The sequence below is a fragment of the Pipistrellus hanaki genome (genome assembly GCF_964339955.1).
Source record: "Pipistrellus hanaki genome assembly, chromosome: 3".
Classification (NCBI taxonomy): Eukaryota; Metazoa; Chordata; class Mammalia; order Chiroptera; family Vespertilionidae; genus Pipistrellus; species Pipistrellus hanaki.
The window spans coordinates 145,343,364-145,370,206 of NC_140505.1; the positions used below are offsets into that span (position 1 = coordinate 145,343,364).

General features: G+C 57.4%; 2 protein-coding genes across 11 annotated transcripts in view; one reads left to right on the forward strand and one right to left on the reverse strand.

Moving 5' to 3' along the window:
* COL2A1 (collagen type II alpha 1 chain) overlaps nucleotides 1–11,479 on the forward strand; it is a 30,799-nt gene extending 19,320 nt beyond the window's left edge. For both annotated transcript variants that reach the window (XM_084879066.1, XM_084879067.1), the window contains 28 exons: nucleotides 47–145; nucleotides 539–592; nucleotides 904–957; nucleotides 1,288–1,341; nucleotides 1,533–1,586; nucleotides 1,796–1,840; nucleotides 2,028–2,126; nucleotides 2,339–2,446; nucleotides 2,774–2,827; nucleotides 3,096–3,149; nucleotides 3,503–3,556; nucleotides 3,946–3,999; nucleotides 4,308–4,415; nucleotides 4,780–4,833; nucleotides 5,259–5,312; nucleotides 5,989–6,150; nucleotides 6,450–6,557; nucleotides 6,694–6,801; nucleotides 7,067–7,120; nucleotides 7,276–7,383; nucleotides 7,484–7,537; nucleotides 7,683–7,790; nucleotides 8,064–8,117; nucleotides 8,515–8,622; nucleotides 8,954–9,242; nucleotides 9,661–9,848; nucleotides 10,157–10,399; nucleotides 10,914–11,479. In XM_084879066.1, the coding sequence (XP_084735192.1) occupies nucleotides 47–145; nucleotides 539–592; nucleotides 904–957; nucleotides 1,288–1,341; nucleotides 1,533–1,586; nucleotides 1,796–1,840; nucleotides 2,028–2,126; nucleotides 2,339–2,446; nucleotides 2,774–2,827; nucleotides 3,096–3,149; nucleotides 3,503–3,556; nucleotides 3,946–3,999; nucleotides 4,308–4,415; nucleotides 4,780–4,833; nucleotides 5,259–5,312; nucleotides 5,989–6,150; nucleotides 6,450–6,557; nucleotides 6,694–6,801; nucleotides 7,067–7,120; nucleotides 7,276–7,383; nucleotides 7,484–7,537; nucleotides 7,683–7,790; nucleotides 8,064–8,117; nucleotides 8,515–8,622; nucleotides 8,954–9,242; nucleotides 9,661–9,848; nucleotides 10,157–10,399; nucleotides 10,914–11,060 (2,730 nt within the window). In that variant the 3' untranslated portion in view covers nucleotides 11,061–11,479. The remainder of the gene's footprint in view (nucleotides 1–46; nucleotides 146–538; nucleotides 593–903; nucleotides 958–1,287; nucleotides 1,342–1,532; nucleotides 1,587–1,795; nucleotides 1,841–2,027; nucleotides 2,127–2,338; nucleotides 2,447–2,773; nucleotides 2,828–3,095; nucleotides 3,150–3,502; nucleotides 3,557–3,945; nucleotides 4,000–4,307; nucleotides 4,416–4,779; nucleotides 4,834–5,258; nucleotides 5,313–5,988; nucleotides 6,151–6,449; nucleotides 6,558–6,693; nucleotides 6,802–7,066; nucleotides 7,121–7,275; nucleotides 7,384–7,483; nucleotides 7,538–7,682; nucleotides 7,791–8,063; nucleotides 8,118–8,514; nucleotides 8,623–8,953; nucleotides 9,243–9,660; nucleotides 9,849–10,156; nucleotides 10,400–10,913) is intronic.
* A 3,891-nt stretch (nucleotides 11,480–15,370) lies between these two features.
* TMEM106C (transmembrane protein 106C) lies at nucleotides 15,371–21,302 on the reverse strand. 9 transcript variants are annotated; one of them, XM_084879169.1, is made up of 8 exons: nucleotides 21,245–21,302; nucleotides 20,479–20,690; nucleotides 18,728–18,791; nucleotides 18,088–18,247; nucleotides 17,857–17,997; nucleotides 17,400–17,449; nucleotides 16,879–16,932; nucleotides 15,371–16,076 (listed from the first exon to the last, which is right to left on the reverse strand). In XM_084879169.1, the coding sequence occupies exons 2-8, from the start codon at nucleotides 20,660–20,662 to the stop codon at nucleotides 15,980–15,982; spliced, it is 750 nt and encodes a 249-aa protein (XP_084735295.1). In that variant the 5' UTR covers nucleotides 20,663–20,690; nucleotides 21,245–21,302; the 3' UTR covers nucleotides 15,371–15,979. The 9 variants fall into 9 exon arrangements, with proteins under 9 accessions (XP_084735295.1, XP_084735293.1, XP_084735296.1 ...); XM_084879167.1 differs by having other exon boundaries at nucleotides 20,479–20,752; nucleotides 21,245–21,291; XM_084879170.1 differs by having other exon boundaries at nucleotides 21,241–21,285.
* Nucleotides 21,303–26,843: the final 5,541 nt, after the last annotated feature.

The window sequence follows — 26,843 nt, forward strand, 5'->3', positions numbered from 1 at the left end:
GGGTGGGGTCGGGTGCCCGTCCTGAGCACGGTGTCCTCTCCTCCAGGGAGCCCCCGGCGAAGACGGCCGCCCCGGGCCTCCGGGTCCTCAGGGGGCTCGTGGGCAGCCTGGTGTCATGGGCTTCCCTGGCCCCAAAGGTGCCAACGTGAGTAACAACCTGCCCTTCCGGGTCCTGCCACATGGTGCTCCCTCCCTCCCTCCCTCCCGGGGGAGAGGGGGCTGGCTCCAGACTAGAGTTAACCCGGGGGGCAGGGCTGCGCAGGGTCCTGGCGCCTTGGGCAGCTGGGGCCTCCGTGTCCCGTAGCAGTGCATGCCACCCGGGCACACCCAGGCCCCTACAGCCCCGAGGCCGCTCAGCCATGGCCTGGCTCCGTGGGCGGTGCTCTCAGTGCATGCCTCTGGGCGGAAGAGAAGGTGCTTGGTTCCCGGCTCCAGCCTTTGCTGTCCATCGGGCCCCAAGCCCCAGGCTCCGCAGCCTGCTCCCCGCTCCCCTCCCCACCCAAGCCCTCCACTCACAGCCCTGCGTTCTCTCCTCCAGGGCGAGCCTGGGAAAGCTGGTGAGAAAGGACTGCCCGGTGCTCCTGGTCTGAGAGTGAGTACCTGCCCCAGGAGGGAGAGGATCCCTATGGCTCCTGGGACCCCTCGTCAGCAGGGGGCTTCCTGTGGCCGAGCCCTTTGGGGGTCCCCACGGGGGGCTTCTGGTTGCTGTCAGTCAGCAGCGCAGGGAGACAGCCTGAGGGAACAGGAGGGGCCGGGGAAGGAGGGGGAAGGGAGGGTGGACACAGTCCCGGTGTGGGATAGTGGAGGGTGGGAACTCTGGGCCTCCCTGTACCTGTCCGCCCAGGGCTGGGGTCCGCGGAACGGAAGGAGCGTGGCTTCACATCTCCCTGCTCTCTCCTCTAGGGTCTTCCTGGCAAGGATGGTGAGACAGGTGCTGCAGGCCCCCCTGGACCCGCTGTGAGTACCTGCCCAGCTCCTCGGCTGGCCCTGTGGGAAGGCCGCGGGGAGGCAGGGAGGCGGGGAGGCGGGAACCTCAGGCCACTCAGTCATGGAGCCTACAGAGGTGGATCTGGGCTCACCCTGAGCCGAGGTGGGTATCCCGCCCTGAAGAGGCCGTGTGGACCCCACCCCGGGTGTCCTTGAGAACAGCGAGGCCTGCGGGCAGCGGCCCTGGCCTGCGCCGTGCAGGGAGGAGTCTGCCTGGCCCTCCCCTGGCAGCCCCCGGGCGCTCGCTGAGGCTCTCAGACTCCGGAGCGCTGGCTCCGCTCATCACTGTTTCCTCCGCAGGGACCTTCCGGGGAACGAGGCGAGCAGGGTGCTCCGGGACCGTCTGGCTTCCAGGTAGGCAGCCCAGCCAGCCTTCCCTGCCGTCCCCTCCCCGCCAGCGCTCAGCGGGCAGCAGGCCCCGGGGACAGGGACAGAGGCCCACCCACTCCAGGGGACCAGGGGAGCGAGGTCTCCCTGCAGGGCCTCCCTGAGGGTGGGGGCGGCAAACTGGTCCCTTTGCTAACGCCCGTCACTTTGGCTTCCAGGGACTGCCTGGCCCTCCCGGTCCCCCCGGCGAAGGTGGAAAGCCAGGTGACCAGGTGAGTGAGGGGCTCTTCGAATCTGCAACCGGCTCAGACGGGCAGATCGCCTCTGACGCCCAAGAGACAAGGGCAGGCGACACGAGGAGCCCCTGAGGCCTGGGATGGCCTCTGAGGCGACAGTCTGAGCTCAGGGGGTGGGATGCTCAGGCAGGACTCGGACGGACGTAAACGTTTCCCGTCTCTCAATCACCCTTCTCGTTCCGCAGGGCGTTCCTGGCGAAGCTGGAGCCCCCGGCCTCGTGGGCCCCAGAGTGAGTGTCCCGCGGACCCCTCCTGAGGGCATCCCGGGGCCCGCATCTCCCTGGGCAGCCTGCTCGGCCTCGCAGCAGGACAGCTGCCTGGGGTCCTGGGTTCCCCCTCTTCTCCCCGCTTCCCTGCTGCTCCCCGGCCTCCGCCCCGTCTCTCTTGCCTGACGGCTCCTTGGTGTCTCTGCCACAGGGCGAACGCGGCTTCCCAGGCGAACGTGGCTCTCCCGGCGCCCAGGGCCTCCAGGGTCCCCGTGGCCTCCCTGGCACTCCCGGCACCGACGGTCCCAAAGTAAGTGAGGCGGGTCCTGCCCGAGGGGTCCCCGGGCGGGCGGGCCTGGGAGGCCTGCTGAGGGTGGCAGAGGACGGGGAGGAGGGAGGAGCGGGAGGTGAAGGAGAAAGGAGGTCTGGGCAGAGGAGGAAGAGAAGGAAAGGGGCATCTGGGCACTGGGGTCCCGGGGGAGGTGCTGCCCACCACACACTCCTTCTCTCCCCTCCCCCTAGGGAGCATCTGGCCCGGCTGGCCCCCCTGGGGCTCAGGGCCCTCCAGGTCTGCAGGGCATGCCCGGTGAGAGGGGAGCAGCCGGCATTTCTGGGCCCAAGGGGGACAGGGTAAGTAGCAGTGCCTCCCCCAAATCCATGCTCCGGGGCCCCCACACTCACTCCCTGTCCCACAGGGCCCAGGGCTGAGGTCCCCCGCTGCCTGTCTGGAGGGGCTTGGAGACCCCCCTCCAGAGTCTCTGGGTGCCTTTTGGTGACATCGTCCCCCCGCCTTTCCCTCCATCTCACTCCCGTCACTCACCCTGAGGCCCCAGCACATCCCTCTTGGCCAGAGTCTGAGCTCTCCCTGGAGCCCCACTCAGAGTGACCCTGGGCTGGCAAAGGGCTTCTTGGAGTGACCCCTGACCCCTGAGGTGGCCCGTGTTCTCTACCCCACAGGGTGATGTCGGCGAGAAAGGCCCAGAGGGAGCCCCTGGGAAGGACGGTGGACGAGTAAGTGAACGCTGGGCCTGGGCAGGGACAGATGCAGGGGCCCTATGGGTCCCCAGCCCTGCACTCGGGGAGGAGGGGCCGTGTATGTGTGCAGCCCCTCGTCCTAGCTCAGCTGTCTGGGCTGGGCAACCACGGGGACTTCCTGTCAAAACGGGAGCCACCGCGTGAGCCAGAGCTCTGGGGCCCTCGGGCGCGGGGTCCCAGAGTCCCAGTTGGGCTCCAGACCACCTCTCCCCGCCTTCCTCACCTCTGCCTTTTCTACCCCCAGGGTCTGACGGGCCCCATCGGCCCCCCTGGCCCGGCTGGTGCCAACGGGGAGAAGGTGAGTCCGGCTCCCTGCCCCCATCGAGCCTGCTCATGTCCTGCCAAGGACTGTCGTTGCTTCTCCTCACCCGGCGGCTGCCGCCCTCCTGCCCACCAGGGGCTGGGAGGGGTGAAGGATGGGGGCCTTAGGAGCGAAGTCACTGGCCGTGTGCCCTGTGAGTGGAGAGGGACTGGGGAGGGGTGGGGGAATGCACTCAGCCAGGGCCCCGAAGACGCACAGGTGTGGTGGCTGAAGCAACAGGAGAGACTGTGGGGAGGGGAAACCCAGAGCCCCACTCCATCCTCAGGACTTCCCGGGTGCATTTTGCTCTCACAGGGCCCCCCTCTGACCCCTCCCCCTCCCACCCTTAGGGAGAAGTTGGCCCTCCTGGTCCTTCGGGAACCGCTGGTGCTCGAGGTGCCCCGGTGAGTACCTGCCCCCGAGCCTGTCTCTGTCCCCGGCCCCTGGGCGCAAGAGAGCCAGCTCTGCCTCCGCCCGGCCCTGCAGCCCTGGCACTACCCGCCCTGCCCCGTGGGCCTGGGGTGGGAGGAGAGAAGAGAAATGGAGGGAGGAGGCATGTCACCCCCACGATGCGATCAGGGTGGGGGGCCTTGGAGTCACTAGGTCCTCTGACCAACAGAGGCTCCCGGCCTGGGCCCCTTTATGAGGCCAGAGCCTCCGGAAGCTGCTTCAGACGCCTTCTCACTGGGGCTGCCCTGCAGGAGGCCGGGCTGGGCCCACAGGGGCTCTGGCTCGCAGGAGGGGACAGAGCAGGCGGGCAGGGTGGCCTTACCCCCTCGCCCCTCTCTCACAGGGTGAACGTGGAGAGACCGGACCCCCCGGACCCGCTGGATTCGCCGGCCCTCCTGTAAGGGCCCCCGCGGACCCTTCCTCCAGCCCCTCCGCTCCGGCAGCTCCACACCCGGGACCGGAGGGCACCCACCCCCGGGAGGGAGGGGCAGCTTAAACAGGAGGGAAACGGTCCCATCCCTCCTCTCCTGTTACATCTCCACACGGACGCCACCGTCCTGAGACCCAACTTCCAGGCCCGGGCGGACACACACACACACACACACACACACACACACACACGCTGGCTCAGGGTCTCTGGCCCTTTGGGAAGAGCCGCACATGTTTGGCTGCCCCTCACGCGTGGCTTCCTCCCTCCCGGGACAGGGTGCTGACGGCCAGCCCGGCGCCAAGGGCGAGCAGGGAGAGGCCGGCCAGAAAGGCGACGCTGGTGCCCCCGGGCCCCAGGGCCCCTCCGGAGCTCCCGGGCCTCAGGTGAGCGGTGCCGAGCGCCCCCTGGGTGTGGGTGTGGGTGCGGGTGTGGGGTGGGGGCTGGGGGGTGGACAGAGTGCAGCTCTGTCTCCCTGAGGGTGCAGAGCCTGGACAGAGCAGCCAGCCCCCTGGGGTGAGAGGGAAGACGGGGAGGGGTGACTGGTTCTGTGAAGGCCTGAGAGGCTGCTCCTCCCTGAGAGGTAGGTGGCTGGGAGGCAGGCCCGCCGGTGCCAGCTGCTCGGAGCTGGGAGTTCAGTGCCAAGAGAGCTGCCTCTTTGAGATCAGCCTTCAGGCGTCCACTGTAGGGGCTCGGACAGGCCCTCCCCGGGGAGCAGACCTCACTGTCTCTCTCCTCCTCCTCTCCCAGGGCCCGACTGGTGTGACTGGCCCCAAAGGAGCCCGAGGTGCTCAAGGCCCCCCGGTGAGTGAGCCCCCCCCCCCGCCCCCGACCCAGGTGTGGGGGGCGGGTGCCATGGGGGCGGCAGCTTCTCTCACACCCGCACCCCTGGCCTCACAAAGACCTGCCGCAGAGGCTCCACTGTGGTGTTCTGGGATGCACCGCTCCTCAGTCCTGCTCCTGGCCCCGTCTGAGCCCCTCCCAGGGGAGGGCGCCCCTCTCTGCTGGGGTGCAGGGGTCCTGGGAGGCAGGCCTGGGTGCTGAGTGCCCCCGCTGGGCCCTGCAGGAGCCCGAGGCAGAGAAGCTACCGCTGCCCGAGGCCCTTTCCCCTCGGGCTCCCCTTCCCTCCCACACCGGCCTCTCGGACCCCCTGCATGGACTTCTTGGAGCTCCCGAGGGATCGGGATGGAGGGACCGAGGGCTTCAGGGGCGCTCCTCTTTCCACATAGGGAGCCACCGGATTCCCCGGAGCTGCTGGCCGCGTCGGACCCCCAGGCTCCAACGTAAGTCTCTCCTGGTTGGTTCCCTCTTCCGGGCCCGTGAGGCACAGGCAGGGGCTGCCCAGTCCTGACAGGCCTCACCCCTGTGCCCACTTTCTCTCCTGGGAGGCGTAAAGGGGACAGGGGTGACCTCCTTGTTGGTCGTGGCCAACCTTCCCAGCTGGCCGGGGCTCGAACCCTCAGACTCTGGCTTGGTGGGCAGGATGCGGCTGGCACAACTGCCTCTGTCACGGACACGCTTTCTGGTGTGTGCTCCGTGCTCCGGGCGCACAGGTCACACACCTTGCCCTGAGGGGTTCGCCCTGGAGGGAGGAGAGATCCGGAGAAGCACCCAGCTCACCTGCAACACAGAGGAGCTGGGGGAGCCGGTGCACGGGCTTCGGGGGAACTGGGGTTGCACCCCTCCTGGAGGAATGGGGGTGAGGGGGGTGGGGGAATTCAGGCAGGAGGGACCCCAAGTAGATTAGAGAAAGCCAGGCGTGCAGGGGCTGGAGAGGCCAGGGCTGCCCGCCCGGAACTGTCCTGTGGGAGAGCCGATCGAAGAGAGAGACCGGGGTGGGGGTGGATGGGGGTCAGGCTGCCCTTCCCAGGGGAACTGCTGTCCTCGGGGCCGCGGTGGCTTTGCAGCCGCAAGGGGCACGTGTGTTGAGTCCTCACTTCCTGCGTTTGCTCCTTCTAGGGCAACCCTGGCCCCCCTGGTCCTCCCGGTCCTTCTGGAAAAGATGGCCCCAAAGGTGCTCGAGGAGACAGCGGCCCCCCCGGCCGAGCCGGTGACCCCGGCCTCCAAGGTCCCGCCGGAGCGCCTGGCGAGAAGGGAGAGCCCGGAGATGACGGTCCCTCTGTACGTCCCGCCAGACCAGGCTTCCGCGCTCAGAGCAGGGGTGGGAGGAGGGGGAGCAGGGGCGGGGGGGGGGAGCAGGGCTGGGGGGAGGGCAGCAGGGGCGGGAGGAGGGCAGAAGGGGTGGGGGGGAGGGCAGCAGGGGCAGCAGGGCTGTGGGGGGCGGGGAGGGGAGCAGAGCAGAGACCTCACTTCCAGGGCAGGAGGAGGGCTGCTCCCTGCAGAGCTGGCAGCCAGCTGGCCGGGTGGCCGGCCGCTCTGTGTGTCCTCCTCACGTTCTCACCTCTCGCCTTTCCTCCTAGGGTCCTGATGGTCCTCCAGGCCCCCAGGGTCTGGCTGGTCAGAGGGGCATCGTGGGTCTGCCCGGACAGCGTGGTGAGAGAGGGTTCCCCGGCCTGCCCGGCCCGTCGGTGAGTGAGGGCTGCCCCTTCCTCTGGGAGAGGGGGGCCGGCCTCCGGCTGGACGCTCTCCTCTCAGAGCGCGGGGTGTCCCTTCGTCAGGGACCCTTTGGGGCCGCGCTCACCCTCCTTGTCATGGTCGCTGCAGGGCGAGCCTGGCAAGCAGGGAGCTCCTGGTGCATCTGGAGACCGAGGTCCCCCTGGCCCCGTGGGCCCCCCTGGCCTGACCGGTCCTGCTGGCGAACCCGGACGAGAGGTGAGTGGTGGGTCCCCCACGGAGAAGGGGGAACAGGACGGGCCGGGCTGGGAGGCTCAGGCTCCGGGGGCCGTGGGAAGGTGGTGACGAAGAGAGGAGCGTTAGGACTGGGCGCTGTGGGAGGAAGGCGGGAGGGGCTGTGGGAAGCTTTGGCTCTGAAGCCGCAGTTGGGCAGAGCCAGCCTGGGGCGCTGAGGGGAGCTGGGCGGGAGCCTGGCGGGAGCCGGGCAGAGGCAGCTCTAACGGCATCGCTTCCCTTTGCCTAGGGAAGCCCTGGCGCCGACGGCCCCCCTGGCAGAGACGGTGCAGCTGGAGTGAAGGTGAGCCTCTGGGGTCTATGGGCAGTGGGACCCGGAGGGCAGTCCGCTGGGTCTGATCAGTCACCGGAGGAGCGGGCGGGGGTCCCGTTCTGTGTCTTCTTCCCTTGCCTCTTGTGGAACGTTCTTCTCTGAGCCGGAGCCCTCTCTCCTGACAGGGCGATCGTGGTGAGACCGGCCCCCTGGGTGCTCCGGGAGCCCCCGGGCCCCCTGGCTCTCCTGGCCCCGCCGGCCCAACTGGCAAGCAGGGAGACCGAGGAGAGGCGGTGAGTGCCATGGGAGCCCGGCCCAGCCCGAGGGCAGACGCGGAGGGGGCCGGCCCTGTGCCCGCCTGGCTCTGACGCCGCCCCCACCCTCTCCTCGCAGGGCGCACAAGGCCCCATGGGCCCCGCAGGACCAGCTGGAGCCCGAGGAATCCCAGTGAGCATCTGAATGGATGAGTCCCGGACACGGGCAGGCTGGGGTCGGGGGTGGGGAGCAGCGGGTGCCCGGGGATCCTGGACTCATGGCTCAGGCAAGGCCAGCCGGACCTGACCCAACCTGCGTGTGTCTGTCTCGTTCCCAGGGCCCTCAAGGCCCCCGAGGTGACAAAGGAGAGACTGGAGAGGCTGGCGAGAGGGGCCTGAAGGGACACCGCGGCTTCACCGGCCTGCAGGGTCTTCCCGGCCCCCCTGTGAGTACCGCTGCCTGTGCGCGGCTCCCCGCGGCCCCCCTCTGCCCAGAGCCCACCTGAGTTTCCCACGCTGCTGAGACGTGGCATCTGCCCAAGAAAGGTCCAGGCCTTCTCAGGGTTGGAGGGAGGAGCAGGTGGGATGGGAAGAGGGTGGGGCACGTACCTATTCCTCCCACTCCATGACATATGGAGTGGGAGGAATAGGTACCCAATCCTGGAAGATGGAGCCCTGTCCCTGCTGACCTCTGACCTTTGCCTCTTCCTTCTGCCCAGGGTCCTTCCGGAGACCAAGGCGCTTCTGGTCCTGCTGGTCCTTCCGGCCCTAGAGTAAGTGGGCGGAGCGAACCCTTCCTCAGGGTGGGGCCGGGGCGCTGGCCAAGCGTCCGAGGGGGAGGGGAGTGTGGCTGCTTCTGGGGGAGCCTTGTGCTCAGAGGCTCGCTCGGCAGCCGAGGGAGGACGGGCTCCGTGTGACTGTGGCCGGGAAAGCACCTGAGACCACAGGTAGGAGGAACATGCAAGGTGCTCCCAGGAAGAGGAATCACAAAGAGGAGCTTAGGAAGGCAGGGAGGGGAGTGTGAAAACGGTGTGGGGTCTAGGACTGAGAAATGTGGAGATTGGGACAGAGTGGCCAGTGCTCGTGACGGCCATGTAACCAGCCCCAGCTACTCCCCACCGTCCGTCTGCTGATGACTGTTCTCTTGCTGCCTCTCTCCCCGGCCTGCAGGGTCCTCCTGGCCCCGTCGGTCCCTCTGGCAAAGATGGCTCTAACGGCATCCCTGGCCCCATTGGGCCTCCCGGTCCCCGTGGACGTTCTGGCGAAACAGGCCCCGCTGTAAGTGCCCCGACTTCTTCCCTGCATCCTGGGGTGTCCCCAGCATCCCAGAGGGCTGAGCTTTCTGGAGCAGCAGCCCGCAGCTAATGGTGATGGCACCCTTTATCCCGGGCTCTCCCCGGAGGCTCCCACAATTGGTGTTGGGAAACAGAAGAGAGGGGATAATGAGGAACTAGGGAAGGTGCTAGAGCTTTCTTGGTCCTGGCCTGCTCACCCTTCCCCCACCCCTGGGACTGAGAAGAAAACACTCTAATGCCTTTAGGCCGGTAGGATGGATGCAGGCGGGCACCTCCCCACAATTCCAGGCTGACGCCTCCATTTTCTGATGCAGGGTCCCCCCGGAAACCCTGGACCCCCTGGCCCTCCAGGTCCCCCTGGCCCTGGCATTGACATGTCAGCCTTCGCCGGCTTAGGCGGGAGAGAGAAAGGCCCCGACCCCATGCAGTACATGCGGGCCGACCAGGCAGCCGGCAACCTGCGGCAGCACGACGCCGAGGTGGACGCCACGCTCAAGTCCCTCAACAACCAGATCGAGAGCATCCGCAGCCCCGAGGGCTCCCGCAAGAACCCCGCTCGCACCTGCCGGGACCTGCAGCTCTGCCACCCGGAATGGAAGAGCGGTGAGTCTGGAGGGCAGGACCTTGCCCCAGGGAGGAGGGCAGCCGCTGGGCTTGGCCCCTTCAGAGCCAGGGAGGAGGCACCTCTTCGTGCAGGGCAGAGCTGGTGGGCCTGGAAGGTTCTGGCAGGCAGTCGCTCTCCCATGTCACAGCAGAGAAACTGAAGCCCTGGCTCCTGTCCTGCCATGACTGCATGGTAGAGTCCCCTCCTCCAGGCAGACACTGCACCTGCCCCACTGCTCACGGCCCCATTTAGCACTGACTTTCCCATTCAGCCCCCTTCCCTGGATCCCTCAGTCCCGCTCACACGTGGCCCTCACACCTGCCCCTCCCCCGTATACCTTCTGTCTTTGAGCCACTTGGGAGGGTGCATCTGTGCCTGTCGGAGCCCTGAATGGGGTGTCGCCTCCTCCCCCTGCAGGAGACTACTGGATCGACCCCAACCAGGGTTGCACCTTGGACGCCATGAAGGTTTTCTGCAACATGGAGACGGGCGAGACCTGCGTCTACCCCAACCCAGCCAACGTTCCCAAGAAGAACTGGTGGAGCAGCAAGAGCAAAGACAAGAAACATATCTGGTTTGGAGAAACCATCAACGGTGGCTTCCACGTGAGTGCCTGGTTGCTCTTGGCCTAAGAGCTCTTCTCTCTCCCTGGAAGTTTTTAGCACCTCGCCCACATTCTCACCAGTTTTCTTAGGGGCCTACAAGGAAGGAAAGGGGAGGAATAGTATTTTCTCCCATTTAGAGGTGGAGGAAGAGGTCCTTGGAGGCTTGCTCTCCACCCTGGAAGCAAAACCATCCTCCTTCGACCTGCTCCCCCAACCCCCCTTCAGCTCCTCTGAAGCCTGGGCCCTGGCGCCCTGGTCCCATTGAATGCCACTCCCAGGCCTCACACCACTGCTCTCTGCCCTCACAGTTCAGCTACGGCGATGACAACCTGGCTCCCAACACTGCCAACGTCCAGATGACCTTCCTGCGCCTGCTGTCCACTGAAGGCTCCCAGAACATCACGTACCACTGCAAGAACAGCATCGCCTACCTGGACGAGGCAGCTGGCAACCTCAAGAAGGCCCTGCTCATCCAGGGTTCCAACGATGTGGAGATCCGGGCTGAGGGCAACAGCAGGTTCACGTACACGGTCCTGAAGGATGGTTGCACGGTGAGTCCGCTGCTGGAGCTGCCAGAGACGTGAGCTGCCCGGGGCCCAGAGGTCAGGCTAGAGCGGGCAGAGGGTTGGCCCCTGGCAGGTGTTGTGGTCTTCAAGTGATGGACTCCTCAGAGGTGTGTGTGTGAGGGGCCATGCAGAGAAGACATGCAGAGTGACAGTGAGGGAGAGGTGTATGCTGTTCTCCGTGGCTCAGGGGAAATAAGACCTTACCCAGGGTGTCCAAGGACTCTTGTAGGGGGATTCCTGTCATGTTTATGAGATGGAATGCCAACGGGGTTACAGGCGGGGAGCTCACTGTGAGGAGTGGGAAGGAGGAGAAGGGAGTCCTTCTGGGAAGGACAGCAGGTGGAGAGGGTTCTGGCCATCCAAGAAGAAGTCTAAGGAGCACCACGTGTGTTTTTCACCTTGTGTTCTGCATTGCTCAGTGTTGGGGTCCAGTGTTGGGGGCAGCTGACATTGGGTTTCAAGGTGTCACTAAATAGTGTTTCCTCTCTTTCTTCTCCAGAAACACACCGGTAAGTGGGGCAAGACTATGATCGAGTACCGGTCACAGAAGACCTCGCGCCTGCCCATCATTGACATTGCACCCATGGACATAGGAGGGCCCGAGCAGGAATTCGGTGTGGACATAGGGCCCGTCTGCTTCTTGTAAAAACCTGAACCCAGAAACAACACAATCCATTGCAAACCCAAAGGACCCAAGTACTTTCCAATCCCAGTCACTCTAGGACTCTGCACTGAATGGCCGACCTGACCTGATGTCCATTCATCCCACCCTTTCACAGTTTGGATTTTCTCCCCTCTCTTTCTGAGAGACCTGAACTGGGCAGACTGCAAAATAAAATCTCGGTGTTCTATTTATTTATTGTCTTCCTGTAAGACCTTTGGGTCAAAGCAGAGGCAGGAAACTAACTGGTGAGAGTCAAACGCCCCCTGAGTGACTGCCCCCCCAACCCCCCAGCCCAGGCAAGAAGACCCACTTCAGGTGCTGGGCGCAGGAACTGTGTGTGTCCTACACAATGGTGCTATTCTGTGTCAAACACCTCTGTATTTTTTAAAACATCGATTGATATTAAAAACAAAAAAAATTATTGGAAAGTATATATGGACTCGAGTTTGTTCTTTATTTTCCATTAGTCTTTGTTCGGTAGGCGTCACCAGATGGCCATCCGAAGGCGTTCTTTTGTTGACTTTTCGACCAAAGGGAGGGCATTGGGGCCACACTGCCTGGTTCAGTGACCTCACGTGAACACAGACTTGCTGCTTTTTGTAAACTGTGGCACTGTGTAGAATCCAGGGGTGAACTGGGGCTACAGACCAAGATTTGGGAAGGGAGGGACAAAGAAGGGATGACAGTAAACAGAGGATGGGACAATGTTGCTGGGTGGGCGAGGTTGAAGGTGCTCCTGAGGGAGGAGGGGGTGTGGAGGGTGGGGAAAGAGAGGGAAGGGAACCTTTGGGGGCCATGATAAGTACACACAATTAGGCAATCTTGGTGACCTACTTATTTGTGTCTTTTTCTAAGACTTTTAGATCAAGGAGAGGTGGGAGTGTTGAACACTTAACCCACCCTTATTCCTCTTTCCTGCCCCTGTACCTCTGTCCCCCCATCCAGTACTTCCCAGACCTACATTTAAAGCGTCTCTACACTTCCTCCAACATCGGGCTTATGAACAGACAGCTTCCCATCTCTCCATCAGGCGTCCCCTGCTTCCCAATGCCTTGTGTACGTGGTAAAAACGAGGAAGCTGGCACCTTCTCCCCTAGAGAGGGCTAGTTCATAATTTAGATAAGAGAGCTAATGGGAGCCAAGAGAGAGCAGTGAGGTGTACAGATGTTTATTAAAATATTTCCTTACACAACAGGTAGAAATGAAGAGTTGAGTTTGGTTTGAACCTGTCAACCATACTCCAAGAGCTCATTCTGCTTCCTAGCTAGCTCACTTGGCTTCCCACAGTGGCATCAGAGCTACTTATTCTTTTTTTTTTTTTTTTTTAATAGTTTGATTTTTAAAGGGAGAGAAATATCGAAGTGAGAGCAAAACATCAATTGGCTGCCTCCTGCACGCCCCCTACAGGGGATCAAGCCTGCGACCTGGACATGTGCCTTGACAGGGAATGGAACAGGCAACCTTTTGGTGCATGGGCAACACCCAATCAGCTGAATCACACTGGCCAGGGCAGAGTTACTTATTCTTACTAAAGCAGCTCAGACCTTTGTGAGTGAAGTTCCATTTGCACCAGGATATAAAGATGATCCCTCGCAGCCCACACACTTTCTGGGAACCCGGTTAACCCTAGAAATTGTAGTAACTGTTGCATAGTATTTGGGAAGTGAACCTGAGGTACAGCTTAAGAGAAGAGAAGCCGAGGAACAGAGAACCTTGCCTGTGTGTGCAAACTGAAATGCACACCCTGGCTGGCAGTGAATGTGCTCCTTACTGCTGCTTCCTGGTCCCAACCTGGCCCAGAAGGGGTGAGGGTAACCAGGTTCATACTAATCCCTGTGACCCCTAATGCCCCAGGACAGGCAGGTCTCTCCAGTTAGAATAACCTCCCATATGAAACCCTGACCCCCAGCAGGCTTGAGCAGACAGACCTGGCTTACTAATTGTGAGGCCTCAGTCAGGTTATTTGTCCTCTCTTGAGCTTCCTCAGCTCTACTGAAGTTTCTGAAGGCATTTAACTGGGAGTCAGGAGTCTGCTCCAGCCAAGACTTAAAGTTCCCCAGATCCAGGGTAAATTACACAATAACTCCTGAAATACTTCCCCTTCTAAACAAGGAACACAGAATCTTAGAGTGCTCTCAAAAATCTCACTTAAGAATCTTACTTACAAGGCAAAAAATAAGGACTATTTGAGCAGAGGAAATATTTGGGAACCCCTAGGATTCATGGAGAGTGTTTATAAATAGGTTGATTCTTTTAGTCATGTTTCACACTTGGGTTTAGAATTCCTAGACAGCTGACCAAGAGATTGGGGTAACAAGTTAAGGAAGACGGGGCCTGCTGAATATAAAAGGCTTATAATGGTGCTTGCTTTCTTAGCACATCTACTAAAACATTGAAAGTACACATGGCACAGGTCTCTGGGTAGATTAGTGCAAGAGAAGTGATATGCTCTGAGTTAGCATGGTGCCTGCACAATGACATTCAAATTTGTGAAGCATTCGATATTTTTGGACAAAGACAATAGTTTGGTGAAGGCCAAAGGAGGAGGACATGGGGGTGAAGGTGAGCAAAGGGTGGGAAAAGGGGGACACCTTCAATCATGTCAACATTAAAAATGTTTAATTAAAAAAAATCTAAAACAAAAGGCTTGTGATGATGTTTTAAACTTCTAGCTATGACTCTGGACAAAACACATCAGAAAATGCAATCCCTAGCATACAGCAGGTGCTCAATAAATACCTTTTGGAATGAGTAAATGAATAAATGGAGATTTCAACCAAGTGACCCAGCATAAGTAGTTTGAGGGCAAAAAAGGGGTTCTAGTAGAGGCCAAGCTGGAAGCTACAGAGAAAGATCTCTGAGTCTCATTTTCAAGAAGCACAATATTCCCAAATTTCAATCCACTAGTGCGTGTTTGCTCAAGAACTGACGGATAGCCTGGCACAACAATGCAGAGCATCCTACAGGGCAGCTTGGGAGGCTAAGAAATAAACAGGTATGAGATTTCATAGCATTATGAGGTCAGACGTACTGCTCTGTTTAAAACAATCCAGCTGTGATATGCTTTCATTTGCATATCACAGCTGAATTTAAAGGTAATTCTGAGAAGAAATGCCCTTGAAGCACAGTCACAAAAATCATTGAAACTGAAGTACCAATATGAGTAGCTTTTCCAGAATTACATGAAAACATCCGCTAGAGGCTATTTGGAAAATGGAAAAACTAAAGAGGAAATGTCGCAAGGTGAGCATCTTCCTGTGTTGAGGGCACTTTCTCAGAAACGGTGTACATTTGCAAGTCCTGTCCCATCATCAATGTACCGCACAGTCATCACTGCTGTGTTCATACAGACAATTAAAGGACCCAGTGTAACACTGAAACTCAGCTTTCAGCTCTCAGCGTGCGGTTACTCAATCGTGGTCAATGCCAGTAAAACAGTCACAAAATTTAGCCTTTGTTTAAAAGATTCAGTGTGGCCCTAGCCATGTTTGGCTCAGGGGATAGAATGTAGTCCCGGAGAACTGAAGCGTTCTGGGTTTGATTTGTCAAGGGCATGTATCTCAGTTGCAGGCTGGATCCCTGGCCCCATCGGGGCACATTTGGGAAGCAACCAATTTATGAGATAGATATTTTTCTCTCTCCATCTCTCCCTTTTAGTTCTACTATCTCTAAACATCAATGTAAAAATATCCTCAGGTGAGGATTAACAAGGAAAAAAGAAATTCAGTGTCAAAATCAATGAGCAAATATTGAAGATGGAGCTATGGGAATGAGGACTAAGATTGACCCCTGCCACTATCTGCTGCTGTGAGGGCTTCCGGAGGCCACCTCAGCTGAGGTCTGAAACCTGACTACTCAAGCTTCCCGCTGTGGGGCTGGAGCCCACTTTGATGGCTGTAGCTTGGAGCCGGTGCAAGAAACTTTCAAACTCAAGCCAGGCCCTTTTCATCAGAACGAAAGGCAGTGGCCTGAGGAGGGGGGTGGGGTAGTTATTCCACCAGAGGCAGCAGCTTCACTCCTTAGGCATCTCTGCCCTACCTCTTCCATCCTCCAGGGGGCATTAAGTGCTCTGTTTTGGAAGAGCAATAGGGCAGCGTGTCACCACCAGAGACCGGGGAAAAGTGAGGCTGTTCTCTGTGATAAGAGCCTTTGGGAATGGCACAATCAGGGATTCTTCTCTTCCCCTCCTGTCCTGTACTGACCTACTTAGCAGGCATCTAATCCCCGCCCCCTCTCCCCCCCTTCCCGCTCCCCCCAGGTGTCTAAGACATCCAGGCAAGAGAAGACGCAGATGAATCAAAAGCAGGACTTATTTTTCTACCAAATTCCCAATCCATGTTCCAGCCAATGGATTCAGGGTTAATCAGGCTCCACATAGGTTCTTAGTAAAAACAATTATAAATTTCTACAAGAAAAAAAAGTTTTTCTTTTTAAGTTCCTAGGCATTTAGGAGATGAGAAAAGTCACATTGAATGGTCTGTGCTTTCTTTTATGTATTCAGACGATCCTCTTCGGTGCCATGAGGTCCTGATGACAGCTGTGCAGCCGCACGAACAGTCCTACCTCACTCTGGTTTTATAACCTAGTATCCTGGTCTGCTTTCAATTTATAATCTCCAAGCACAGTTGACAAGATCGGAATGAAATTCTTAAAACCATGAGTGCCTGCTATTTGCTGGGCATAGAGTGGGTACTGGGCAGTGACTCGCTGGTTCAGAGAAACGGAAATGGTGCTACTGAGGCGAATTTTCCTCCCAAGCGGCAGGAGGGTGTTTGCTGGGGATTAAGAGAACCAGTTTCTCCTCTATGTCTACCACCTGGGTAGGTACAGAACGCAGGCCCTGGGAACAGATGGGGTGTCTCTTCCGACAGGTGCTACTGTGGGAGAGCCAAAAGCAGTTCCTAAACAGCTGAGAAGTTTGTTCCACAATCCACATAGTGATGTGTCTCCAGGGAGCTCTGGGTCATGTGGCCAATGTACGAAATCTTCACGGAAGTTCTAAGAAAAAGAAACAAGGAGAATTCATTCTGCTTTTGAAATAAGAAAAATTGCTCAAATAATTTCTTGAAAATTCAGGCAACAATATCCATGTGTCCCACACACATAGTTTTATGGTTATGCAACCAGAAACCCAGAGAGTCTTTTCATATCCACAGAGATGCTGTGACATTTCTCAGCTGGGGAAGAGTTTACCGGCTTACAGCAATGTCTGTAGACATTCTGGGTTGTTACAATGGAGGGGGTAGGAGGTGGCGTTTCTGGCATCTGGTGGGCAGAGGCCAGGGATGCTATTAGATATCCCACTATGCACCAGAAAGCATCTACAACAGACAACTGTCTCAGCCAAAACGTCAATAGTGCGAGGCTGGGACACCTTGCTCTACACCAGGGAGGGGAATGTCTAGCCCTCTGGCTGTATAAGGCTCACAAAATCCTTTGGTCTGGCCCTGCCAAGGCATTAGGGGTGAGTTAATTAAATGTCTGACCAAATACAGGAGGCTAATTTTTAAGTTGATCATTTTGTATGGCCCTTGGATGATGTTATAAACATCCAAATGGCCCGCGGCAGAAAAAGGTTGCCCGCTCTTGCTCTGCACTCTCCTATTTCAAATGTCTGCAGCAGACCCTTGTCATGGTTCTAGGAGTGACCCTCAAGGTCCACGATACGTGGTAGGTAATTTGTGTGGCTAGAGAGACAGCCTGGCCAAGTGCTCAGTACTTATGCCTGGAGGGGCCAGCTCTCACAGCCTCACGTCAGGCTCAAATACAGAGGCTGTGGACCGGAAGGAGAGCAACGTACCTCATGAAGATCACTATGTTGTGCACCGGGATATCGTGTAACGTGCAGAAGAAGCTGGCAAACAGCAAATATAGAAACAGTTTAGTTAAAACAAAACAAAAATGAGAAACAGCAAGAGAGTACGGAGTTCCAGTCACACGGAGGGGCGGTCAGCCCTGCCTGGGCGCCTCCCCTCCCCACACCGGCTCTCCCGACCTCGGCGCTGCCACGGCTGACCAGCTCCCAATCCCGTGTCCGTGCATCCTCCCACACCAGGACACTCTTTGTTTTTTTTCAAACCCATCCTATAAATGCTGGGGCTTGTAAATGTCTCTAGTGGCTTACTGTTCTCTTTTAGATATCCCAGCACTTCAGTCACAGAGCTAAAAACACCTCCTCCAAATAAATCTCGGGACAGACAAAGCTAGGGAGCCTTCAGGCCAAAGGCTGGGGCTTAAGGCAGGACCAGCCCCAATCAATCAACTGAGCACAACTCTGCATCCCTTTCACCCAGCGGAGAGCAGAGAGAACAGCGTCCTTACTACACATAGGAAAAGGGTCCTCCCATCTCCGCCTGCACCGTGAAGTCCACCTGCAGAGAGAGCACCAGAGTCGTCTGTGGCCAGGCCGGACTGGCACAGAACAGTACCGTCAGCAGCATCTAAAGGCCTGGGAGCATCCTTCCTTCGCAGACACACGTTTCCCTAAGCCTGACCTCACAGACTAGGAGCCCCTAACACATTCTTCCCGCCTCTTCCCTCTGTGAGGCCAGTGGGCCTCAGACTATCATTCTGCCTCCTCTTGATTTGTACCCAAACGCTTTCTTTTACATATTCTTTTGTTCCTCTAATATTTAGCCGATCTGCCCCACCTCTAATTTTTCCTCCAGAGCTCACCAGGCCTTTCCCATTAACCAGTTCTTACAAGTGGCATCCCCACAGTCCCCACTCTTCTCTCAGGCCTATGGGGTGAGGATCCTAAAAAAAAAACCCGGCATACCAGTTGCTCACTCCGGGATGGAATGAGAGAGATGTTCGTCGTCATGTATGACCCAACCACTGTGTTCATGTACTGAACTTGGCTGGACAGGCTGGTCACTGCCACAGAGTAGAAGTTGGAGTTCCTGATTTTCAGGGTGGCCTGCATCAGGGCAAGGGCGGAAATAAGTGTCAGTTTCCTGGGTCTGAGACATGCAGGTACACAACCCAGGAAGGAGGCCCTCAGTCTTACCTTGATGGCGAGGATTACCAGGGAGTCCTCCTTATTAGACGTGACATTCATCACCCTGATGCCGTCATCATCCACAAGGACTGAATGTGGGAACAGGAAGAAAGCCACCAAACCAAATGCCAGGAGACAGAGCAGGACAGACAGGAGGACATACTGCTTACTGCAAACAACACAGCACATGACCAACGTGGGCAGTCAGATATCAAGGTCCAGTCGGTTAAGATTAAATGCAGAACCAGGACTGACGGGGGCAGGGCCAGGAAAGTTCAAAGGGCTAGGAACCACACACCAGGCAACACTGGGCGCAGAGGCAGAAGCCTTTGCTGTTTGCAGTCTGGGAAGGGAAGCTGGAGAGAGGAGCTGTGCAGACAGAAACGTTTTTCCAACTCCCAGGACACCCCTCCTCCAATTCCTCCCAAGTCAGTCCCTTCCCTTGGCCCTCAGCATGTTTCTAGCTTCAAGTTTCCTCCCCAGGTGGTGATGAGGGAATAAATATCTTTCTTGAGCAAATAGTTTTAAAGGAAATGGAGAAATTGACAAGAACAAATAAAAGTTTTCAAAAAGTTAACTGGCATTTATATGTATAAAAAGGGACTAGGGATAGAAGTAGGTATTAACAGGAGAGAGAGAGGTAACTCACGTTCTCCGGGGGCGGAGTCTCTGATCACTGTGTGGGATCAAAGCCACCAGCTCATTTACTTGCTCTATAAAAAAACCAAACCATTATTGTGCTAAAAATCTCACGTGTTAGCAGTACTTTCCTTCACATCGCACATCAGTCTGCCACAACGTATACTTGTTTAGAATTAGACATAGATCTGCATTTTGGGTCTAATAAATAAACAAATAAATCTATAGGGAGTGCCACAAACTACAAAACATGAATCAGTGCTGCCTGGGCAGTGGCGTGGAAGTGGGGAATCTAGGATCTTGTTCTGGCTTTCCTGCATGGCGGTGGGGAAGGCATTACCCCCGTAAGCCACTGCCTCCTCGCCTCTAATATGAAAGCTTTGGAGTAGATGGTTCTCACAGCTCCAACCTTTGTGATGATCTAAACCCTTATGACTTTCTGGGAACCAGCTTCATGGTACGTGACGCTGCACCTACCTCTTAGGAGTATTTGTTTTTCTCTCCCCACTTGATCTTTCAGATCTTAGCTTGTTAATGATTCACCATCTGCTCCCTTGGAAAGAAGCTTCCAAGATGGTCCCCCACCTCCCACCAAGCAAAGCTGTTCCAATTCTTGTAAGCGACAACAATAAAGAAACATGCCTGTCAACAAATCCCACAATGCACAGCAAACTGTTAAAGAGACAACCACAAGCCCAAAGTGGAGTCCCTTGTGCTGAAACCATGACCGTGAACCCTGACTTAATACTTGACCTAATTACAGTTTCAGACTTCTACAGGAGTGTAATCTTAATCAGTCTGGAATTTTCGGGTCGGTGCAAATCTTGTCATGTGGACCCGCTTCCTCATCTCCCCACCCCCAAGAACCATCCCCTTTGCCTGAAACAATCCTTTCTTTTTGTGGGGCTCAGCTACAGTGTGTGGACGGGTCCAGGCCTCGCTCAGACTGATGAGAGGGCACAGTCCTCTCGTGGCCTCGTGCAAGTCCCAGCTTGCAGGGCAGAGCCCTCCCAGCACAATGATAGCCAACAGCTATAGTTGTAAACTTGAACCTATGGTCCGAACACGTGGCCCCACATGCCTGAGTGATGTAGGCTGCAAGTAAACAAAGCTCGATCAGGTGCATGTAATTGAGTGGGACCGAAACCCACAACACGGCTTGCAGGCCATGGCACTGCTGGGTCCCACCGAGTCCCAGCTTTCATTCTCTTGTCTTTTCGAATCCTTCACCGCCTCCACTCAGGGTCACTGAACCTGGCAGGGCTAGCGCGGCATATAAGGCGCCCTGGGGTTGAGTGTGCCGTGGCCGTGCCGGCTCCCCAGATGTTTTCTTTTGCTAACAATGTTCATGGGCCACCCAGTTTCTGCTTATAAAAGCATCCACACTGTACAGCTCCTCGGGGCTCCTCTATACATGGGATGCCGCTCCATTTGTGAATCACTCACTAACGACAATTAGATCTTCCAATTTACTTGACTGAATTTTAGCTCTTTAACAAAACCAAAAGTTCCCGACATAGGAAACAAAAGAGTAGAAGGGAAGAAAAGAAAGGCTTTCAAAAAATATAAGGACACCAAACAGAAGTTGTGCAACCTGCCCAGATGGATCAGGTCAGCTGAGCAGGTTCCTGTTCAGGGCACCACCTACCACCGTGACATTCCTGCCCAGAGGAAAAGCTCTGTCCAGGAGCGGAAGCCCTGTGGGTACGTTCTCTGGGATTCTCGCTGGGGAATCATCCTTCCCAGGGTCAAAGGTCTCACCTGTTGGAATGTAGCCTGTCCCTTGGCACGTGAGGCAGGTGATGCTGTCCCGCCCCGTGAACTCGACGTATGGGAACTGGGCAATGGCTTCTTCCTGCTCCCGTGCGTCCAGCATGTCCTCTCTGTCATCTTGCTTCCGCCTGTAGGAAGGGAGGCGAGCAGAGGCGGAATGCTGAGACCCCATGGCCAGGGTGTGCCACCTGTGTCATGTCCTAGGGGGCGAAGAGTCAAGGTGGTGCATGTTAATGGCCACGCCGCACAAGGAGAGGAGAAACTGAGAAAAGTGAAAGCACAACCATGACTAAATTGCTGTTCTAAGTGTGACCCCAAACACCTGAACACCTTCTCCCAGGCCTTCGTTTGGTAGCAGGGCTCCCCCTCCCCCTCCGCCCCGCTCCGTGCAGCTGGAGGAACTGGGTCACTCCGCCAACCCGCCCCGCTCCTCACCGTCCACCCCGGCTCCCACCTGGCCCAGCTGTGCCCCTTCTCGCTTACTACAGCCAGCTCTGTGCCCTCCTTCAGAGAAAACCTTCCCCCACAAACAAATTAATGACAAGCCTTAGAGATCCTCCCACTCGCCCGTCAGCCCAGGGGGCGGGCTCCGGTCCAGCCCCCTGGGAAAAAGCGACGCTCGGGGACTACCCGGCCGGCCCAGCAGGGAGCGCAGGCCGCAGTCCTGCACCCGCAAGGCGCGAACCCCCACAACTCCTTCCTGGGCGCACCGCACCCCGTCCCGCCCCCTGCCCGTCACAGCGAGTTGACCTGCCTCTCGGGTCCTCGGAGCCGCCGCACTCGGTGCGCACGCGCTGACTGGGGAGCCGGCCGGGGACGCGGCGTGCGCGTGCGCTCTTCGCGGCGGCCCAGCAGCCGGCGCCGCTAGAGGGCTGCGGAGTGCGGGGAGAGCAGCGCCCCTAGCGGCCTGGGGGAGGTAACAGCGCGGAGGGAGCGCGATGCTCCGCTGTTCCCCAGAAATGTTGGGAAAGACTCCGGCCAAAGTTTCCGGAGCAGAATGTCTCTCCGCCCGGGAGCAATAAAGAGGCTCCGGCAAGTGAAAGCTATTCTCAACTTATTATTATTATTATTATTTATTTATTTATTTATTTATTTATTTATTTATTTTAGCACTGAGGCCTTGTAGATGCTGAAGGTACAAAGATGCAGAAAACACGAAAACTGCCCTCCCCTCCCCCAGCTGTCCACAAGCAAAAAAGACACGTACGTAGGGGTTAGAGAACACTTTAAAGTATATACGTTTTTATTTACTTCAGAGAAGAAGGGAGAGGGAGAGAGAGACAGAAACATCAACGATGAGAGAGGATCACTGATCGGCTGCCTCTTGCACGCCCCGCACTGAGGATGGAGCCGAACACCCCAGCATGTGACCTCACCGAGAATCGAAGCAGGAGCGCTAGAGACCCCCGCCGGCCCAGAGAACACTTTAAAGGTGGGTTTCTCTATATGTACTGCCAGGTGGAGCTTAGCCTGCAAGCAGAAGGAAGTTTGGGCGGGCATTAAGCAGTTGGAGTTACTAAAGATGATGCTTGGGGAGAGAGGAGAGATTCTCAACTGAGTGAATGAGGGGCCTGTTTGGCAATGGGGAGTGGGCTGTTCACCTCCTTGTTCTCTGCCACCTCCATCTCTCTTTCCTCATTCTCCTGTTGTCACAGTCACCTCCCTGAGCTTTTAGGGTAAGAAGCGCTGAAGAAAAACATATTGCGTGACAGTTGAAGACAGTAAGGCGGACAATTCAAGAGGATCATGGCAACAGGTGTAGGGACCGCTGCAGTAGGGTCTTGCTGTGGGAATGAGAGATTGGGCTCAACACTGAAGACTACATGAAAAGTAGGAATTTATAGCCAGGAGCAGGGTGAGGGTCGGTGGATGGGAAATTACTAAGAGGAGACATTAGGAGTAAGGAGAATTCGGGCTAAAGCAACCGAATAGAATTGTCGCTGAAGACAGGCCAGGGTGACCAGGCATCGCCTGGTCGAGGCTGAGGGATCCAATCAGATTGGGAAGTGACCAGCTATGGAGAGTTGGGAGTTCTCGCTAGAACTGAATTTTACAATAAGTGCACAGAGGGACCTAGGAGAAGATTCAGGAGCCTGACTAAAGAGGGGCCAAGCAAGAAATCTTTGTCAGAAGAAACAAGGAACCACTGCTCCTCCTTTTTCACTTCTGCCCACACCTTCTCCTTCCTGAAATCTGGTCTTCACCTCTCTCCTTGCAAACACGATGCAGTTGAAGACAGTATCATGTTTATATTCCTTATCTATACCAGCCTGGTTTTGTTGGGCGCAGCAATACGCTCAATAAAAAATACGCTTCCCGGCCTTTCTTGCCAATCCAAGCCAATAATATGTAAGCAGCGGTGGTGTGGGACTTCCAGAAAAGCTTCTTCAAAGGGAGGGAGACTCAACTAGTCCTTTGACCTTCCTCCTCTTGTTTGAAATTTGGACTTGGCGTTGGAGGTGGGGCAGCTGTCTCGTGACCAGGAGGCGAGAAGTGCCTGCCGAGAACGGCTGGGCAGGAGGAGCTGGGTTCCTGATGGCCTTTGGGGCCCCATTCAGAGCCTGGGCTCCCCATCTTCTGACTTCTCGTTACATGAGAAAAACAAGCACCCCTCCCCACAGTGAGGGGTTTTGGTGGTTTCTTTCTCACAGTAGGATGAAGTCCCGGAAGATGCAGACACAGAGTAAAGGGGAAAGCCTGGATTTTAACACAAGCAGTCTGACTGCTTTAACCGCATGCCAGGTAGACCACACTTGGGTTTCTACCCTTTTAAAATGCTTGCCCTTGGGGCACATTCCCTTAGAGAGAGGGTGGCTGCTTGTCTGTCTGAGGCCTGTCTCGCAAGTTTGTCTGAGGACTCACTTCCGGTGGGGAATTGGCCTAGGGAGTCTGGGGAATGAGCCCATCCTTCAGTGACTTGGGTGTCGCCGCCCTCTGCGGCCTCTGCTGGAACCTGCCCAAGGCCGGTCCGCACCGTGGGTGGACAGTATAGAAGGCTGTCCAGCCAAACCAGAGAGGGTTGGGCCTGCATTACCACCATTTGCCCACCATCCAGAACTGAAATATCATTGCTGACGTGTACACATAAGGAACTGTTTGACATTGAAATTGGGTCTCCAAAGAACTGTTGGCCCAGAAAGAAACTCACTACAGACTGATTCATATGCCTTTCAGCATCACGATTATTGCTTGTCTCATTTTTTATTCTTATAAGTATATTTCCAGTAGGACATGATCTCACTCATCTAGGGGAAATGGTGAACAACATAGACTGATGAACAAGAACAGACCCAGAGATAAGGAGCCCTGGGTCAGACTGTTGGACCTCAAAGGGAGGGTGGGGATAAAAGGGAGAGATTAACCAAAGGACTTGTGTGCATACATATGAGCCTAACCAGTGGTCAAGGACAATAGGGGGGTGGGGGCATGAGTGGGGGTGGGGTGGGGGATTGGAATGTGGGGGAGGGTTGAGGACAAATATGTGATACCTTAATCACTAAAGAAATTAAAAAAATAATAAAATAAAATAAAAAAAGAAGGCTGTCCAGGCTGCCCCAGAAGCAGGGCAGGTGAGGAGGCAGCAGCCTGATCCATACCAGCTGGAGAGGAAGAGCAGGCAGGAGGCAGGCTGAGGGCTATGGATGCTTTGAAAGGAAGAGAAAGAGGCGGAGGGCTGGGGCCTGTGGCGGGGAGAAGCAGAACCCTCAAGTCCTCCTGACAACCTGCTTCCAAAAGTGCGTCTAGGACAGACGGACTGAACTCTGTGGTGTGGCTCTTGTTTCTCCTTGTCTCCCCAGCACCCAGCGCAACACCTGGTGCCCAGACGGCCCACAGTAAATGCTTGCAGGAGGACTCAGCCTAGATAGAGGCTGGCCAGCAGGCCCGGGGGAGAAGTCCCCGCGCCCACCGAGCCATCCGGGAGGCAGTTTTAATTGGGCAGCACATTCCTGAGGAGACACCCATCACTTCGCACCCGTGCCCGGCTGCCAGCGTTATCTCATCGTCCCGGTTATGAGCATGAGGTTTCTGCAGACATGAGCTCACTGGGCTCTCCGGGTGGCCCGGGGCAGAGCGGGGCTAGCTGGGGGTCCCTGCACCCCCAGCCTCCTCGGTGTCTCCATGTGCTTTATGTCCCCCGGCCCCACAGGCTGAGGGGAGTGAAGACCTCAAAGGGCTGCTGTCCTGAGAGCGCTGAGGGGCAGGGGGAGGCCAGGCACCTGCCCCGCGCCCTCTCGGCTCACACACAGGTGAGGACCGGGCAGGGGCATGTCTGGGACGGGGTTAACCTCCTTCCGCACTGAGGGGGACATGGGGGCTTCGAGGTGGAAGCTCTCTCCGTGGTTCTCATTCGGCCCATGTATTTATCCCACAGCTGGGTAAACTTGCTTGTGATACCCAGTCAGGGGAAGAACCAGGACTGGAACAAATCTGCTGTTTGCTACACTTTGCAAAGGGACTTGTTAGAGCTTGGAGGGATAGGGCAAAGCCAGGTCCTAGCCCACACGGCTGCAGCCACTGTGGTGCCACAGGGGGGTGTAAGGGCCACGCAGCCCTTCTGAGTACTGGGTTCCGTGTTTATTGCAACGTGAATCCGAGGTCTCGGTGTGCAAGCATTTATTGTGGGCTGGCCCACGTGCTGTCTGGGTAAAGAGAAAACAGGCCCTGCTCCGAGGCTCCGGGTTTGGTCCTCTGAGGGCAGGACTAGGGGGAGAAGGGGAGACCCCGGGGCCTTGCATTTAAGAACCCCTGGTCGCAGCAGAGCCCTTAGCCACCTCCCCGGCACTTCCTCTGCTGTGCGGCAGCTCATTGCCATTTCCCCCCAGACCCCACCAGGAAAGCAGGCTGCCCAGCGTTGGCGGTGAGGTCAGAGCCGGTTCGCGGGGTTCCTGCTCCCAAGTCCTGCCTCTCCTTCCTGTGCTGTTTCCTGGGAAGGACGTTTCTGACCAGTTCTGGGAAAGGAGCTTACACAAAGGGGTCTGGCGGGGGCTGTGCTTGTGGCTGCGCAGCAGTTGTAGGCAGGTGGCTCTGCTCAGAGAAGTCCCCTCTGAGGGGTCTCCGTGGGGCTGAGGGGCTTCTGGGTTCAAGGAACTGACAATTCACCACAAAGGGGACCCGGAAGCCACAGTCCATCTCAATGGGCTGTGAGGCCGGGGGCTCCTCAGCTCCCTCCCTGAGGGGCACCGAGGAGGCTGATTGGAGGGCTCCCATGTGCCTGGCTCAGGGATGCACCCCGCACAGCCAACGCACAGGCCCAGGTGGACAAAAGATGTTCTATTTTTAATAAATGGAAACAAGATTAGATCAGGTGCATTTAAGTCCAACTCAAAGCCCCATCCTGACACTGGCAGGGAATTTAATCTCCTTGGTGACCGAAGCTGCCTTCCCTTCGCCAAGGCCACTCCGGAGTCCCGGACACTTGCTTCTTCGAGCCCAGGAAGCGCGGGAAGGAAGGGCGTCTGGCTCAGCCCACCGCACGCTCTCTCCTCCTCGTCCGACACCACGCAGGCCTCCCATGTGGGTGTGGTCACTGCTATCTCGGGGCCCGGGAGTTTTTGCCCAGGGCTGGTGCCCAGGGTCGGGCATGCCCAGCGCAGCCATTCCCCTCAGTCATGCCCGGGTGGGTCTCTGTCCCCTTGGCCCTGACAGAAGGCTCCCCCGGAGGCCCCTCCCAGCTGGCCAGGCTCCCTCTCTCCCTGCTCTCCTCCTCTTTTCCTTTGTCCCTTCAATGGCAACTCGGGAACCCCTGATACTGCCTCCCCTGATACTGATAGAGCCATTGGCGGAAGACAGTCAGTCCAAGGTGATGTGTTAAAGTGATCTAAGAAAGATTTCTGCCCCCGGAAATCAAAGTAACAGAGCTGTTATCTCCTGCGAACGGGACAGAAACACCGGGAAAACCAAACATACGCTGACGTCTTTAGGGAACACCTAAGCCGGGCTCTTACCAGGGGGCTTGCAGGCTGAAGAGATACTGCCCGGCCCCTACATGCCATGAGCAGCTGTCCCCAGGCTCTGTGTGATGGCTCTGGGGCCTGGGTCCTTAATAACTGCCTATGTCCCTGCCCCGGCCGCCTCAGGGGAACACACACGCTGTCACATCAGCATGCGTGCTGTACCCATGCAAACTGCGCGGCCCCTTCTCCCTGCCCCCCCCCCCCCCGCCCCCGGGAATTGCCACCCCTGAGCACCTCTGCCCCAAAGTTCTGGGCCACCCCTGAGTGGGAACTGTGCTAGGAGCGGGCACTGTCAGGGCAGGTGCGGCGGGAGGCAGCCCGAGCTGGAGATTTGGGGAAGCCATGCCTGAGGGGGGTCTAGGGTGGGCTTGCTGGGTGCTAACTCTGCAGTTAGTGTTT